The sequence below is a fragment of the Hoplias malabaricus genome, chromosome 4 (assembly GCF_029633855.1).
Source record: "Hoplias malabaricus isolate fHopMal1 chromosome 4, fHopMal1.hap1, whole genome shotgun sequence".
Lineage (NCBI taxonomy): Eukaryota > Metazoa > Chordata > Actinopteri > Characiformes > Erythrinidae > Hoplias > Hoplias malabaricus.
Genome location: NC_089803.1, coordinates 33801237 through 33817752, shown reverse-complemented (window position 1 = coordinate 33817752; position 16516 = coordinate 33801237). Strand labels below are relative to the sequence as shown.

The 16516-nt window shown below is 39.2% G+C and overlaps 1 protein-coding gene across 3 annotated transcripts in view; it reads right to left on the bottom strand.

Annotated features, from left to right (window-relative positions):
- srpk2 (SRSF protein kinase 2) overlaps positions 1–16516 on the bottom strand; it is a 63249-nt gene that overhangs the window by 45946 nt on the left and 787 nt on the right. For 2 of the 3 annotated variants that reach the window (XM_066667099.1, XM_066667100.1), the window contains exons 1-2: positions 15341–15466; positions 15039–15105 (exon numbers count right to left, since the gene is read on the bottom strand). In XM_066667099.1, coding sequence (XP_066523196.1) covers positions 15039–15105; positions 15341–15356 — 83 coding nt within the window. In that variant the 5' untranslated portion in view covers positions 15357–15466. Of the gene's footprint in view, positions 1–15038; positions 15106–15340; positions 15467–16516 lie in introns of those variants that run through there. The other variant, XM_066667101.1, reaches the window with a different exon arrangement.

Sequence of the window (16516 nt, the reverse complement as noted above, 5' to 3'; positions counted from 1 at the left end):
GCGTCCGCCTCACTCAGTCCGCCCCGTGACCCTGACAGTACAGTTAAGTTCCCTAACTTTAGGTACATCATGATACCCTTGAAGGTAACACCACAGTAAAAGATTTTCTGAGTTTATGTACTACAAGTAACAAAAACTGTGAATTCCATTCATTCATTTTCTGTAACTGCAGTGGGTCTTCAGCCTACACAATAACATTGGGCAGAACCCGGAGGACACACCCTGGATTTATTTTCCTACATAGACAATTAAATATATTATTCCCTTGGTGTACTGTTATATTTCTCTTTTATTGTGTTGAATGTGGTTAAGAACTATCTCTGTCTTATGAAATAGTCTGAGTATCCTGATCATAATCAGAGCAATTTTTGAGGCAAGGTGCTAACAGCTATGTCACATAAAATAAAATAAAAACATATTCAAGTGAAAGTGAAACAAATGAGTACCCAGCTATTAAACATCATACTTTAATTAACAAACACTTTTAAAAGAATTTCTTTCACTCTCACTAACACAAAACTATGCCTTGTTTCTCCTCAACATGCCTCCATGCTAAAAAACCTGGAATACAGCATTTTTTATTAACTAAATTCCTAAATAACAATATGTTTATTCATAATATGTTGCAGTTTATATTCTATATTATGAAGCTAATGATAAGACCTAAGCTGCCTGACCCATGCCGCCCTTAATGTTAAAGGAATCAAATAATCTGCTAACATGGTTACAGAAGAATTTACACCCACACTAGGGCCTATGCACTGAATTTGGCAATTCAAATGTATCACTTGAATAATAATACTAAGGTACATTAATTATTATTAGTTGAAGTGTACAATGACTTCAGGAACCATCATTTATCTGGTTTCATTAGGTAAATTAAAAAGCTGAGTGTTGTATATTGTTAATTTTTTTATATGTATATTAATTAATTCATCATTTGTAACTGCTTATCCAGTTCAGGGTCACGGTGGGTCCAGAGACTAACTGGAATCATTGGGCGCAAGGCGGGAATACACCCTGGAGGGGGCGCCAGTCCTTCACAGGGCAACACACACACACATACACACACACACCAACGTGTGTTTTTGGACTGTGGGAGGAAACCTGAGCACCCGGAGGAAACCCCCGCAACGGGGAGAACACACCAAACTCCTGACAGACAGTCACCTGGAGCTAGAATCAAACCCACAACCTCCAGGTCCCTAGAGCTGTGTGACTGCGACACTACCGGCTGCACCACCGTGCTGTCCCTTTGTATATTCAGTGTACTACTAAAACATAATTCTAAATATGTTTATAAGGGAACTGTGGTTAATTTTTATATTTCATGATGCACTGAATAGTTTCCTAAAAAAGCTGCAAATTATTATAATATATATGCAGACTATGCTGGGCATTTGTGATTCACAACACTGTATATGTAATCACAAAGGTTTCTGTACTTTCAAAAACAATACATAAAGATTTGCAGTTTTGTGATATTTTATTTTTAACTTAAACCCAAGTAGAAATTTTATTATAAATATCATTTTACAGTATTTCTGGAGTTAAAGATATAATATTCTTACAATGTTTTCACAATATTGTTCAAACTATTCAGATGCATTAAATTAGATAGTGGTGCAGCAGGTAGTGTCACAGTCTCACAGCTCTAGGGACCTGGAGGTTGTGGGTTAGAGTCCTGCTCCGGGTGACTGTCTGTGGGGTGTTTGGTGTGTTCTCCCTGTGTCCACGTGGGTTTCCTCCCACGGTCCAAAAACACAAGTTGGCATGTGGATTGGCGACTCAAAACGTATCCATGTGTGTGAATGTGTGTTGCTCTGTGAAGAACTAGTACCCCCTCCAGGGTGTATTCCTGCCTTGCACCCAGTGACTCCAGGTAGTCTCTGGACTCACCACGACCCTGAACTGGATAAGCGGTTACAGACAATGAAACAATGAATGAATGAATGAATGAATGAATAAACAAACAGAGAAGGTCCATTCTCCATGATGCAATGTCATACAATATGATACACACTGTTACAGGTTTGTGAATATCAAGTCACATGACCAGATTCATCCAAGCAATAGTTATTGATTAATATCTTCAACAACAACAACAATGTAAGCAACACAAATAGATCTACACATTTTATAATCAACATAATCTTGTCATTTGTGCATCTGTAGCTTAAACTTCAATATAATGTGCTGGGATCAGTGGTGCCCCTCTGAGATCAATAAATCAACAAGAAAAAAAACAAAACAAAAAAAAAAAAACAACTTGCCTACAGCCCATGATAGGTCATTATTAAGGCACAAGGTGACAGCAACGTGACAGCAATGCTAGTAGTTGTACTGGCTGCTCTCCTGCAGTTGCCCATTTTCTTTCAAGCTTTTCACTTTAATGAGAGATTTTCAAGCCAACACATCGGTGAACATTTCTGCATTATGATCATGCTACTCACTGTGCTTACAGCAGCACACACAGCCTGGCCTGTTCTCTCTGAATCACGGGCCTCAGGCCCACACCAGTTTAGGATCTTCTCCAAATATCATACAAATCCCCACAGCAAGAGACACACAGAGAGAGAGAGAGAGAGAGAGAGAGAGAGAGAGAGAGAGAGAGAGACAGAGAGAGACAGAGAGAGAGAGAGAGCGAGCGAGCAAGAGCGCGAGAAAGAGAGAGAGATGAAGTTAGCATATGGCGCTGACAAAAAAAACCCCACTTCACTTTATCTCTGTTTAGCATTAGGTCATTAAGGTAGTTAAAGAGAACACAGCTGAAAACTCATGGTTCAGTGAAGAATTTGAAACAATCAATCTAACAATAATGTACAATTCAAGAAGTATTAATACACATGGACAAAACCATAATGAAAATTCTCATCTACATCACACAAAAAGGTTTTCAAGGATGAAACTGACAATTTGCGACATTCGAAATTTAAAAATTATTAAAAGATTAATAAAATTCTCAACATGTTTCTTCACCATATGCTACTTTCTAGTATGTCTGAGAGCAGGAAACTTTTCTGATGTGTTTTCCAAGCCACAGTGTGTTTGTATATAAGCTTTCTCTCTTTTCGCTCTCTGCTCACGGTAGAGAAATGGCATGTTGAAGGGTTTTAGACAACGAGGAGACCTCCAAACGTTGAAAAGCATGAACCCAAACAAGGATATTGCTCTATTCCTGCTCCATAGGTGGGTAAAATTAACTTATTTTTGCTGTAGCTGCAACTGTCTCTAAATAGCATGAAAGTAAACGCAGAGCAGTGAACTAAAATCCACACATATGCTGATCAAAACATTAAAATGACCTCTTTGTTTCTATATCCATTGTCCATTTATCAGCTCCACTTACCATATATGTGCACGTTGTAGTTCTTTAATTACAGACTATTGTCCATCTGTTGCTCTGCATACATTTTTAGCCTCCTGTCCTTCAATGTTCAGGAACTGCCCCAGGACCACCACACCAATATACACTGCCTAAATTTAAGAATTTCGTTTAAAAGGTTTTGTCCAGTAATATAAACAACAATAGCTGACAGACAATGATCATAAAAGAGTTCCTTGAAGTAGCCCAGCCCTTGCAAAGCTCAAAGAGCGATTAAGACAGGACAAACATCACTGACACTTTATGGGAATGCAGTGCAAATCCACAATTATAAGATTTATATTAAGTGAACATTTTCAGAAAAAGCTAAATGTATTAGATTCGGGATTTAGAACTGATTTTCTGTCACCATCAAATATGAGATTAAACTGTGAATGGTCAAAAGTTGTTTCCACACATAGTCTAATGACATAAATCATTACTTTTAAATAACTGTCACTCAAATATTGTCTATGCAGGAATGATAAGATTTTTTTTTTTTTTCACCAGCCATCATGGTCATAAACAAAATTAAATGTAGTAATAACTGGGATATAGACAAACATTTATCATGGTTCTCTTTTTCTATATTGATCAATAATTATTGTGGTAGAAAATTCTGTAAGACCGTACAGCTTTAAAAGAAAATTCTTCTAAAAATTGTAGTGAAAAAAGCTAAAGCGTTTAATGTTAATGCTTTTATTATCATTTAATATGTTCAAATATTTATCAAAGCACAATATATATGTGCAGTATTGCAAATTACTCAAATCCACAAGGAAAGATTTCACTATACTTCCCTAAATTTGCATTTAGATTATTCTGCCCAAATAATGAAAATTGACACACTCAAAACTGTAGCATAATTCTCTTACCTTAAAAAATAATGTGCCCTGTGTCATTAATACATTCTTAAAACAAACATCTCCACAGCAGCTATGCTCCGGAGATTAAACAAATATATAGGATGTTAAAGCAGACCGTGGGGAGACTGTATAAACATTTTTATGTCCTTGCTGTTGTTAGCTGATGCTAATCTACTAGTAAGCTCTTTAGCTACTCAAAATGAACTCGCTAATGCTCCACTCAACTTCATCAGCTATAAACACTTTACTGACATTATTAAGCATGTACCACTGTTGTGGCCTCTGCATCATATCAAATGTAGTTTTTTTTAATAGTTCGCTAACAGCTCCAGGTAGATCACACTACTGCTGAAAAACACAACAGCCAGCCACACTTAATTCACCACAAACGTGTACTGCACCATATTCTGACTCTTGGTTGGGACAGTGCATGTTCAGTGTATTTTCACTGCATTAATTGATTAATAATCGATTAATACAACCACAGCACTAGGCAGCAGTACATTATACTGCTCTTTCTACACAAATCACCTTGTCATTCAACATACAACACTGAATCCCATATTGTACACCATGGTTGCACAGCTCCAGTCCTGAAGGCCGGTGTCCAGTAGTTTGTTGTTTCCCTACCACACACCCACTAAACCTGGCAATTAACAGAGGAGTTAAATCAGGTGTGTAAAAGCAGAAATTACAATGCTGGAATGCGGTCTTCAGGACTGGAGTTGTGCATCCCTTTGTACACGGATGCCAGTTTAAAGGAACACTATATAGTATTTTTACCTTAAAATGACTTCAAAATAATTGTGACGTTCCTCTGACATGTAATAGGGAGAACAGCACCTCAGAATTAGGGTCTGCTCCCCTAAAATACTTGACCATGCAACTTCAGAATCAAGTGGAAGAAAACATTCACAGGACATGCATTTACGCACATATCTCACAGGTGTTTACCTTGCTACAAGAAAAATCTAGCTTGGTTTTCCCCGGTAGATGGAGCAAGGAGGAGAGAGTGAGAATGGCCATACAAGAGTTAATACTGGACTAATTTTACTCAGTGGAGGGATCTGAGAAAGACATGAGGACAAGACAGAAACCATTTTGGAGTTGAAAGTAACATGCTGGTGCACTTTCTTCATGTATTGCCATTATTGTTTTGTTGAGGAAAGTGTCCAAAATCAGATTTATGAGAGTTGCTGAGCAGGGTTTGTGGCTGCTAATTTTGGCCAGATTACTGAACTTTTTATTGTTAGACATTGATTCTGGTAATAAGTGCTTTTCTGTAGTTGTTGTGTGGTTATAATGGCCAAAGTTACACTTTGTGTTAATGGAACCCAAGCTTTGTTGACAACAATGTTATAATCAGGTTTTTGAGAGTTACTGATGGCCAGTGGTAGCATCTGCTAACTTTTGCTCGATTAGTTCACTTTTTAGTGTTAGACATTGATTTTCTGTCGGTTGCTATGTGGTTGTGATAGCTAGAGTACCAAAAAAGTTACACTTTTTGGCTGTAATAACATGGTATAATGTATATTATGATTGTTATATAGGTTTTATGGGCCAACATAATTTTATTTGATTACACACATTCCCCAGGCTCAATGTTGAAGTAGTGTGAGTATATCATTAGAAGCCCAGAGTGTGCTTATCTGTTCAAGTCCAGGAAGCCGTTTGTGACCGATGTGAATATCCCTCAGCTCAGATGGGTTGTATGTGGTGTGTGTAGAGAAAGAGAGAAAGACAGAGGAGACAGAAAGATGTGTGTGTGTGTGTGTGTGTGTGTGTGTGTGTGTCTGACTTGATTTCATGACACTGTTGTAAATGTGAATAACACTCAGCAACACTTCTTACATAGTATTCCTATAAAGGTGCACTCTCTGAGATTTTACACATTTACATATCATTAAAACAACTTATTTTAATGTAATGGTGTAGTGGAGCTGAAGCATCATGAGCAGAGAAAGAAGCCACAATCTGCTCTGTTTTGCTGTACTCAAGCCCTTATTTTCACCCTTGGGAAAACAGACAGACCTTTGGACACTTGGGCCCTCCCCAACGACAACAGCACCACCCACAAAGTTTTCTCTAAGCAAGATGGAGAATTCCAGTACCAAATATTCAGCATAACACAACAATTTGCATGTTCCTCTCCGCTGAGGATAAAATGCATTCTTCCGTAATAACAATCACTAACACAGAGTGAGACAAGACAAGAATCCACACATTTCCGATATTAAAAACACAATTATGTTGAAAGACTCCAACTGTACTCTGAACTTACTATTATTCTCCCAGAATGGCTCTCCTAGGTCAGTGACACCTCTCCCTGCTGATGTGGGGCAATAGCACACAGGGAAATAAATACTCTTCTCTAAATACGCGTTCTCTTCACTAATTCCCTTCATCAGGAGAATTCCACCTGTAAATAAAGTTTCTAACAATTACCATCACACTATGTTGTTTCCGAATGAGATAATAGCCTACGCGCCAGTGAATGACTATACTCTTCGTCCACACAGTGAGTAGTCAGCACACATTACTACTCCTATTCTCCCTGGACCTCTATATTCTGCGTTGTTTATATCATTCGTCTTGGTGTTTGTTGACCTCAGGAAGTGCTTTCGGTGATGGAAAAGCACCAAGTAAGTATGATATTTTTATTATTATAAGTTTCCATGTCTATTTTCTTGCGTGACTGGCATGATAAATGTTAACTGTTACAGATATTATAAGTTGGTTGTGAGGGAGTTGGTGTGAATTTTTGCTCTCAGCAACAAGAAATTAATACGGAAGGCAGGGTTGAGGCAGAAAAGATGGCAAGGCTGAAGGTAAGGGCACTGCAGAATTACTGTTTATGCCTGGCTCCAAGATGCTAGTATGACATCTGCTGGCAAAATCTCAGATAGTGCACCTTTAAGTAATATAATCTTTTTCTACACAGTTTTAAGGATGAACCAATTAATAAAGGATAAGAGTGTTTTAGTATAAAAATATATTCTTTTGTATATTTCATGAAAAACCCCCAAAATTCAAGAAAGAAGAAGACTGTAGGTTAGACTAAGTGGACAAGATAAAGGAGGAAGAAACAAAAGATAAGTAAATCATCATACAGCCATTAAATCCTAAGCCATTCTCCAGTTTATGGCAAGAAAATGAGACAAATCAAGAAAAAGAATATACTCAAATGGATCAAACTGCATGGCAAGGAAGATATTTTATGAGTGATGTATTTTGAATATTTTTGAATACCAGAATGCAAGATCAGAATCGATCCTCATTGTTTCCTTACCATCTAATAAATGTATTATATTCCCAAGACTTTCATTCACATAGAGGCTTACTGGGTTTTCCTTCTGCTGCTGTTTTCCCTGGCACCCTGACTGGCACTAGTGCCACCCAACTGTCAGGTCTAATCATGGTAAGATGCCTAAAGAGGGTGGTTGGGAAAGCCAGGAATCCCAAGCAACTAGCTTACAGTTACACACAAACAATGATTTATAGTAAACAAATATTTAAATAAACTCCTTAATGGAGAAGACAAGTGGGAGTTATGTCGCTGTAAATGATGTACACACGCTATACACCCTTTCAGTTTGTCCTTACACTCCAGCACTTTCTCTTTCTGCTCTCTCAAAATATCTAATTTATTCTCTGCTCTCCCTCGTCTCCCTGTCAAGCTGATATCTGTATCTCTTTAGCCCTCCCCCCTCTTAGGCCTTATGTCACTGACCTCCATTCAGTTTTGCTCTCTCCACCACACAGCAAGTTTGTCTGTAGGTGATGGCTTTAATCAAGCTACAAACACAAAAAGATTTGACCATCTACCTTTCAAAAAAAAAAACACTTATAATAAACCGTTGAGTGTTGAACTGAAGAGCCAGTTGGATTGTTGGATCTTAATTTGAACAATAAAAAATGCAGTTGTGTTTGAACAGTTGGTTGGACATCATTGTCTATGTTAGAAAACAGCTGCAAGCAATCCAATGCCACATACAACAATAAGAGCATTATATCAAATGTCCCAGTTTGCTTAATGTCAGAGAGAGAGAGAGAGAGATATCTATAAAAAGATATTTTAAGGAAAAAGAAAATGTCTTTTGCGAAAATGTCTGTAGTGAAACGGGTTGTAGCTAAATTGTACAAATAAGAAACATTGTCACTAAATATATACCATAAATACAAAATCACAAGTGTAGTTTGCAGTGTATGAAGTCTTAGCAGAGTTTTCAGAACGAAAGAGCTAAACATTCTTGAATTCTGTCAATAATAAAACATTATAGAAAACTGTAAATGGAATGACATGCTAACGTAATTACATAACTCATTTCCAAATACAGTGCAAAAATAGGTATTAAAAATACAGTAATTTTTCATTTAGTTCTAGAAGCAAGAAAAAGCTGTGGGAGGAACTGAACAGTTTCTGCAAGTAAAAAATAAATAGTTTAAATATACACTATTCTTTTATACAATTTTGGCAGGGATTACAATTAATGGTGTCCATATAATCTCTATTCTTGGCCTTAATTTGTGCATTGCATCACGGTGACCTAAATTCCTTCACTGTATCAGCCCAGTCCATGCTGTGTTGGCTAATAATACATATGCGATGAACACAATTCAGAAAACTGAAATTGAAATGAAATTCAACTCTGTGATTTATTGTCACTGTACAAGAGTGGAATGAAATTTTACCTCTGCATTTAACCCATCTGTGTCAGTAAACACATACACATATAAGTGATTAAGGGCACTGAGCACAAACATTAATCTAACAAAGATTAGTCTACAAACATATAGAGAAAATCGTAGCACATTTTAATGCAAGCTTTACAAGCTTTAGATCATATCTTTCACCCGACTCTGTCCATTGGGTCTGTTAAAAACATTCCCTTAGCCTTGTGAGCAGTGTCACTATCTGTAACTCACAGCCAAAGAAATACAAGACAAAAATCAATACAGTTTACACTCCAGTGTGTGCCCTATCAGCCAAACAGACAGATATCACACAGCTCTCCGTGTACCAGGAATACACACACACTCACTCACACACATATTCATTAGAACTCCACCACGCCAGCCAGGGCTATGCCGGTAGTGTACATGTAGGAAAAAAAAGTGCAAATATTTATCATTGTACAATATACAATGAAATGTGTCTTCCACATTTAATCCAGCCATGGCAATAAACACACACACACTAGGGGACATGTCGGGAGCAGTAGACCCCAGGGAGTAGTTGGGGTTTAGGTGCCTTGCTCAAGGGCACCACAGCCATGGATGTTGCAGGAGGAGGAAATTTTCTTGCCTGCTGGTCACTGGTATTGAACCAGCAACCTTCCAGCCCCAAGCTCACTTCTCTAAACATTAGCACACAGCTACCCTTTGTTGGATGTCAACAAACACAATGATAAAATATGAGTTGGTGCTTAATGAAATAAGTGAGGCTAAACATAAAAACTGGGGAACATGGTGGCGCAACATGTAGTGTTGCTATCACACAGCTCCAGGGTCCTTGGATTGTGGGTTCGAGCCTCGCTCCAGGTGACTTTCTGTGAGAAGTTGTGTGTGTTCTGCCCGTGTCTCAGTGGGTTTCCTCCCATGGTCCAAAAACACACATTGCTAGATGGATTGTCCACAGGTGTGAATGTATGAGTGTGGGTTGCCCTGCAAAGGACTTGCGTCCCCTGCAGAGTGTGATCCTGCCTTGCGCCCAGTGATTCCGGAAAGGCCATAAATTCAGCCATAACAGCTCAACAGCTTCTACATGGGCTACAAGTAAGGTTTTAAATATAGGATAACACCCAACATGTTTAATTATTCTCACAGGTGGGGAAATAATTTACCTCTTATGGGTTGCATTTGAATAAATCAGTAAATAATTTTTAATGTCAATGGGATAAAAGAGTTAACTGGCAGCAGCTGCTTCCTTTGGCCTTATTTTATCGGTCACACAGCTCTATGTGTGGGAGAAAAAAAAGAGAGAGAAAGAATATACGTAAGCATGCACACACACAGACAGAACATAAAAAAGTTAAATGAACATCAAATACACTCCCTCCAGCCAGGGCAGAGCTTCACACCAGCACTCACACAGTCAATACAGTCAACACAGGAAATCTGATGGCATGAACCAAATAGCAGAGAATCAAATACACGCTTACAGTGCTGTCACATGCTACAAAAAGTTCTTCTGAGTTATTTTATATTAAACCGTTCCACTATTAATTAGAAGCAAGTTAGGTGCATATCTTTTTTTCTCTCTTCAATTAAAAACATGCAATCTCACCCATTATACAACTGCACCACACCCACTACAGCTGTCTTTTTGTGTGTGTGTGTGTGTGTGTGTGTGTCTTGTACTTTTACAGAGAACATAAACGATTCTGTATTCTTCTCATTCATGCTTTGTTGTGGCTGTAAGCTTTGAGGAACATCTTTGTCAAGTGAGGAGTGGCCATTTTATGTGCCATTTACAGAGTAAAAGCCAGAAGAGACAGAGGCAAGCATGTTCTCAGTGGGAAGTTAGAAAAGGGGTAAAGATCAAATGATTGCTGTATGGTAAGCAAACACAAAATAGGAACCTGCAGATAGAATAGAAAGACTCCTCTGAAGTGCAGTTCTCTGCTCATAAGTTACCGCCATCAAGGTTAATGTACTGCACCGGACAAGTGTTACTGAATATTACATTCAGTCTGATACATTATGCTCTTGTTTAATGTCTTTGTTCATGTCAAATACAATTATGCCACAGTTTGTTCCGACCCTGCAATGTGACTGGCTCAGAGATGTTCCAGGAGTGCCAATATTACACGATACAATCACTCTGACCAAAGCTCTTCTGGTATTACTCTGCAAAATTCACAAAACCTAGCAACAACGGCAGCACTTTCAAGACAGTGGGGGGCTGGACTGTTTCAACCAACGGGGAACCGGTTCAGTTTCACACACCTTATTTTGAACAAATTAAAGGGCACATGGCGCAGTGAATCCGTTATCCGCTTTCTGATTTGTAAATAGAAGAATATTGCAAGGAAGGAAAAATAAATAAATAAATAAAAAACACTGATCTCTGACTCTAGCACTGTCCTGATTTAGACTGAGAGCAGCTCTGAATAATGCAGCCTTGGTTCCCATCAACTGGTGTACAGGTGTAAACGTAGTTGATCCATTTCAAGATCCAGATCTGGCAAAAAGGAATGTATGACACAATTAAATATTTTATCTTGCAGAAGGTTAATAAACAAACTAATTTTTTTATTCATCTTCTTTGTCTTAGAACCTTATAATAAACAGCAATAATGTGTGAAATTGTGAGATATTGACACTGGTGTTCTGATCTTCACTGGGCCTGCGGCCTAGTGCCTACTACTACAGCACACCAGTGCCAAATTCTTTTTTTGTGTTTTATTGTTTAATCATATCATTTAAGGTAAAAAAAATTCTTACGTGTTTTACTTTAATCAAAACGTAGTGAATTAATTAACTCATTGTCTGTAACCTCTTAGCCAATTCAGGGTCGTGGTGGGTGCTGTACGCAAGGCAGGAACACACCCTGGAGGAGGCCCATGTCCTTCACAAGATGACACACTCACATATTCACATCTATGGACTCTTTTGAGCTGCCACCTACCAACGTATGTTTTTGGACCATGGGAGTAAACCAGAGCACCTGGAGGAAACCCACGTGGACACAGGGAGAACACACCAAACTCCTCGCTGACATTCCCTTAGCCAACCCACAACCTCCAGGTCCCTCCAGGTCCACTACCTGCTGTGCCACCATGCCGCCCATAGTAAATTTATCTTCCTGTAAATGCTTTATAATGTATGATTACATAGACAAGAGTCTACGTATTTTGAAAAATTTTATCAACCAGTAATATTACTAAACACATGCTTTTGACTATTAAAGTCAGTTCCGGCTCATATTATTTCCCACTCAAATGTTCTGTTTAATTAAAATATTCTCTCAAGCTACAACACACCACAGCAATTATTACAAACAATAGCATGGTCCTGTGGGATGTGCAAATGTTATTCTTAGCATATGGAGAAGTGAATTTAGGTGGTGCCTCCATTCCACTAGACATTATTTCTGTGAAGACACTGTGATTCATTACAGCTGCAGTGTGGAACAGACTGGATTGTATCTAGACTGTGGCATTCATCATAAATACCAAAAACTCCTGGCTGTAGTGAGTATTGCCAAACATTGTGACCTTCATAGCCTACTGCTTAGAAATTACAGCTTTGATAAGAAAAATATAAATAAAATAACAAGTGACATAAAACTTGACAAAACAGCAAAGGATTTATCAAACTTTTAACATGTTTATATACAGTGTGAATCCCAGTCCATAACAAGATGTGTATGTAACAGCACATGACACGTGTGGGCCAAATGCATGGTGAACAGCAGGTTTTTCAAAGAGATTTTTATTTTCTTTTCATTTTTAATTGGATTTAGCACAGTGCTGTACCCAAAGATTTTATATGTTTTTTTAAATGTTTAAATGTGTAACCAGTAAATAAATATTTTACTAAAGAATAACAGTATTGAAACAAACGGTACATACCTGCCTGTCTCTTCTTCTTATTTCATGTCTTATAACCAAGACATAGAGTCAGTTATCCAACCTACACCACTGATTTAATCAAAACATTTGACCAAAGTCACTTTAGAGCAAATGTGTTGATACTGATATGAATCCGATATCATCATGTACCACTACAGAAAATCAAGCCACATCTTGACCTAAAAATAGAACTGTACAGAACCTGCCAGGTCCAGCTTGTAATGAATTATATTAACAATGCCTCTATGTATGTGTGAGTGTGTGTGTGTGTATGATATATATATAAGGTTTACAATGGGACTTTGGACACACTTATTTAAATCAGCCAGATTATTATTATTTTTTTTTTGGGGGGGGGGGCTTATTTTAGTAGTGCTAGTGCACTGCAGCGTCTACAGGGACCCATGCTGATAGTCCGATGGTGTAAAATGTGTGGTTATGTCCTGCACTAGAGAGGCGCTGATGTTTCCAGCACATTCCTGAAGCTTACTGAGGTTATATCCCGGGAATCACCAAACTGTTGCGGCTGACGTCGATCCAATCGCATCGCGCCATGAAGCCGCTGGCTCTCACGCCACTGCAAGAGCTTACTGCACACTCTCTCTCTCTCTCTCTCTCGCTCATACTCCAGACTAATTGCAGAACACCCGGCTTCCCTCCACACATTGATTACAGTCCACACCACCAAAAAACAGCACCAGCATACCTTATACCCCACGCCCACGTATCAGCTCCACATATGTCACATCGCCCCCCCCCGCGCCACCCTTCATTTCTAGCGCAGAGACGACCCCCACACGATTGAACTAATGTTGGCTTATTATACGAACGTCTTATTCGAAAGTCCCGTTCCACCTTAAACGGGGCAGCCATTAAAATTTAACTGCTGCACCGTTTAAGGTGGTACGAAATGACATTTGTATAGTAATTAACTGGCGAGTAAGACCTTTTCAGCCTTTACCCCACTCGCATGGTTCATATACTAAGCTCGTGTTATACACTTACATAACGACACTGCCATATATGTAGTCCATGTAAACTCGAGCACGAAGCGACGCTTCAACACGAGCGGTTGCCATTAGCAACTCGAGACTCGCTCGCCTGATTGAACCACCAGCCAGGGCCTTTTAACGTTTACACTTTTCTATGGTTGAGTCTCATTTCGCCTGTCTGTCAAACGCCCAGTCTGTGTATATTTATGTGTTTGTATCTGTGTTTTAGACGCCTAATGACACGTAGCGTCCTTCGTCCGTCCATACGCCGCTGAGAGTCGATCCCTAAAAATACGATTCCTCACACCTGGGAATCGAGAGTCGACTCCAAAGGTTTTTACTCAATTTCATACAGAGAGCAAGATATTCTACAGCCAGTAAAAAAACTATCTACACTATCCTTAGCTATACTTAACTTTGAAGAAATGTGAACTTTAGTATTAGCTTACAATTGGAGCTTAATATTAGCAACGGGCCATATGATAAACATAACATGAGAAAGTTTTTAGTAGGATGAAAAATATGCCGTTTACAAGCTTTAGAGCACTTTTACACTTATACACAATTTTTCGATGGGAGTATCTTTTTAAGTGGTACTACTAATGCAATGTGTATTAGTGTCAAAAATAACAATTAACTGCGACCCTGAAATGGAGAAGCGGAGAAGAAAATGATGATGATGATGATGAAATAACAATTAAAATATGTTATGTGTAGTGTGAAAATTAAAGGATCTCTTTTGTGCATTTACCAAATAAAGCCGTCTAGGGCTAAGCCACAAATGGCTGCTGTGTAATAAAGGCTTCAAATAAAGGCTGCTACTCCAACAAATTGCATTATCTATATGCAGTAAAGCCTTGTATATTCAGCTATGAGCTGCATGAATTCCTAATATTTTGTGCAGTATTTAGGTGCATAAGCAATGTATTTAATCACCCATGTAGTCCAGTGCATAGGGAAGAGTGAGCCATGAGATTCAGCCTATGACTCTTTGAATCGATTCCCTTCACAGTGAATGGTTTGGGAGTCGACTCCAGCATTAGAGGATTCGAACAGCTCAGCCGGGCTGTCAACATTAACGGTCGTGTGGTTTGTTTGGAGAGCACGCTATCACCAACTACTAACCTACGTTAAGCCTCACGTACACAAACATGTACACAGAGTCTCACAACACTTACAGACACTCACAGACGTTTTTAAACACTCTCTGAAAGCTGCCCCGACCCACGCCCCTGCTTACCTTCGGTGGTGAGCCGCCTTATCTTTCTTCCCCTTCGGCCTCCTCTTCCGAGCCTGGATAGCCATCACTGGAAAGAGTAGCGAGCGGAAGGGACAGGGTAGGAGAGGAAAGAAGGAGAGAACAGAGGAAAACACAGAGACGCTCGGTGAGCTAGCTGACCGGGGAGAGCATCGTTTATCAACGCACACAAGAAAAAGGTCACGCAGCACGACAGCCTGGTTGAACACGGGGCTTTAAGACCCTCCCGCAGAAGCGGACATATGTCTGTGTGAATTCAGAGATGAAGAACGTGTGCTGTGTACCCTTTCTGGAGCTCATGGTGTTTATCCTCCTCTCCTCCTCGCTTCTCTCTCCAGCGCGTCCGGAGGACGGAGGCGCGCTCCCGCTGTCTAGAGGAGTGGGAGGAGCCGCGCGTGCACGCGCATCCTCATCCTTTACTTGGGCTGCATGGGTCTGTGAACGTTCATATTCTGATTGGCAGCTGGCAGAGAGAGGTGGCCGCCAATGGCAGCGGCTAGGTCGAGAGTGAAGGGCTGCCTGTCGGTCAGTAGTTTCTGATAAACACAACTGACCACTGATGCCACAAACTGGTCAGTGACAGCTGCCACTTGCTGTCAGCCGCCAATGTTTTTGAACCACCTCTCGCACATATCAAACACCAGAAAGATGAGAATGTGGATGTGGGCTGAAGAAATGTGATGAACCACAGTTTAAATTTGCACCATTTATCCAGCCATCTGTTCACATCTTTACACCCATCATTCCTTACATCTGCTTAATCCACCCACAGAATTCAATCCGCGGTGAACTGTGCTATTAATCCAATGTTGTGTTATTTTGATCTAAGTGTATACTGCACAGTGTAAAACCCCAAACCTAATCTGCAACTTGTGCTTATTTTTCGACATCGTATTCTTCACACTGCATTTGAGTGTGTCCTCACATCTCTAACTTGCACTATTATTTTGATATTTATTTCGTATACCTCACTTTTTATGATTACTGTGCAGTGTATGTGCAATACAGCATTTCCTTATTGTCTTAATTTTATATGCATTTTAATCTGAATATAAGACAATATACTTGGCCAGAAGCATTAAATAATTCATAAAAGCATCCATTTAGAGCTGTTTCAATAATACTTTGGCATAAAGAAAAATCCTATGAAAAAAAATATGACTTTTTAAAAGATAAAATATATCAATCATCCACAGGGCAGAGCTCAGGCCCGTGTCGGGGGCTTTGAAGGGGATTTGGAAAATGAACAACACGCGTTGGCTCAGAGCCACAGCACCATCTGCTGGATACACCGTCTTGTATCGCGTTTCAAAACAATTATTATGACTAGACAGTCATTCATTTTTTTACACAGTAATTAATTTTGATACTACGAGTCTGTGAGAAAACACTCGCTATTTCAACATAATTATTCGCATTTCGAGATACAAATACAAACATAGTCCTGAACATAAAGCTGA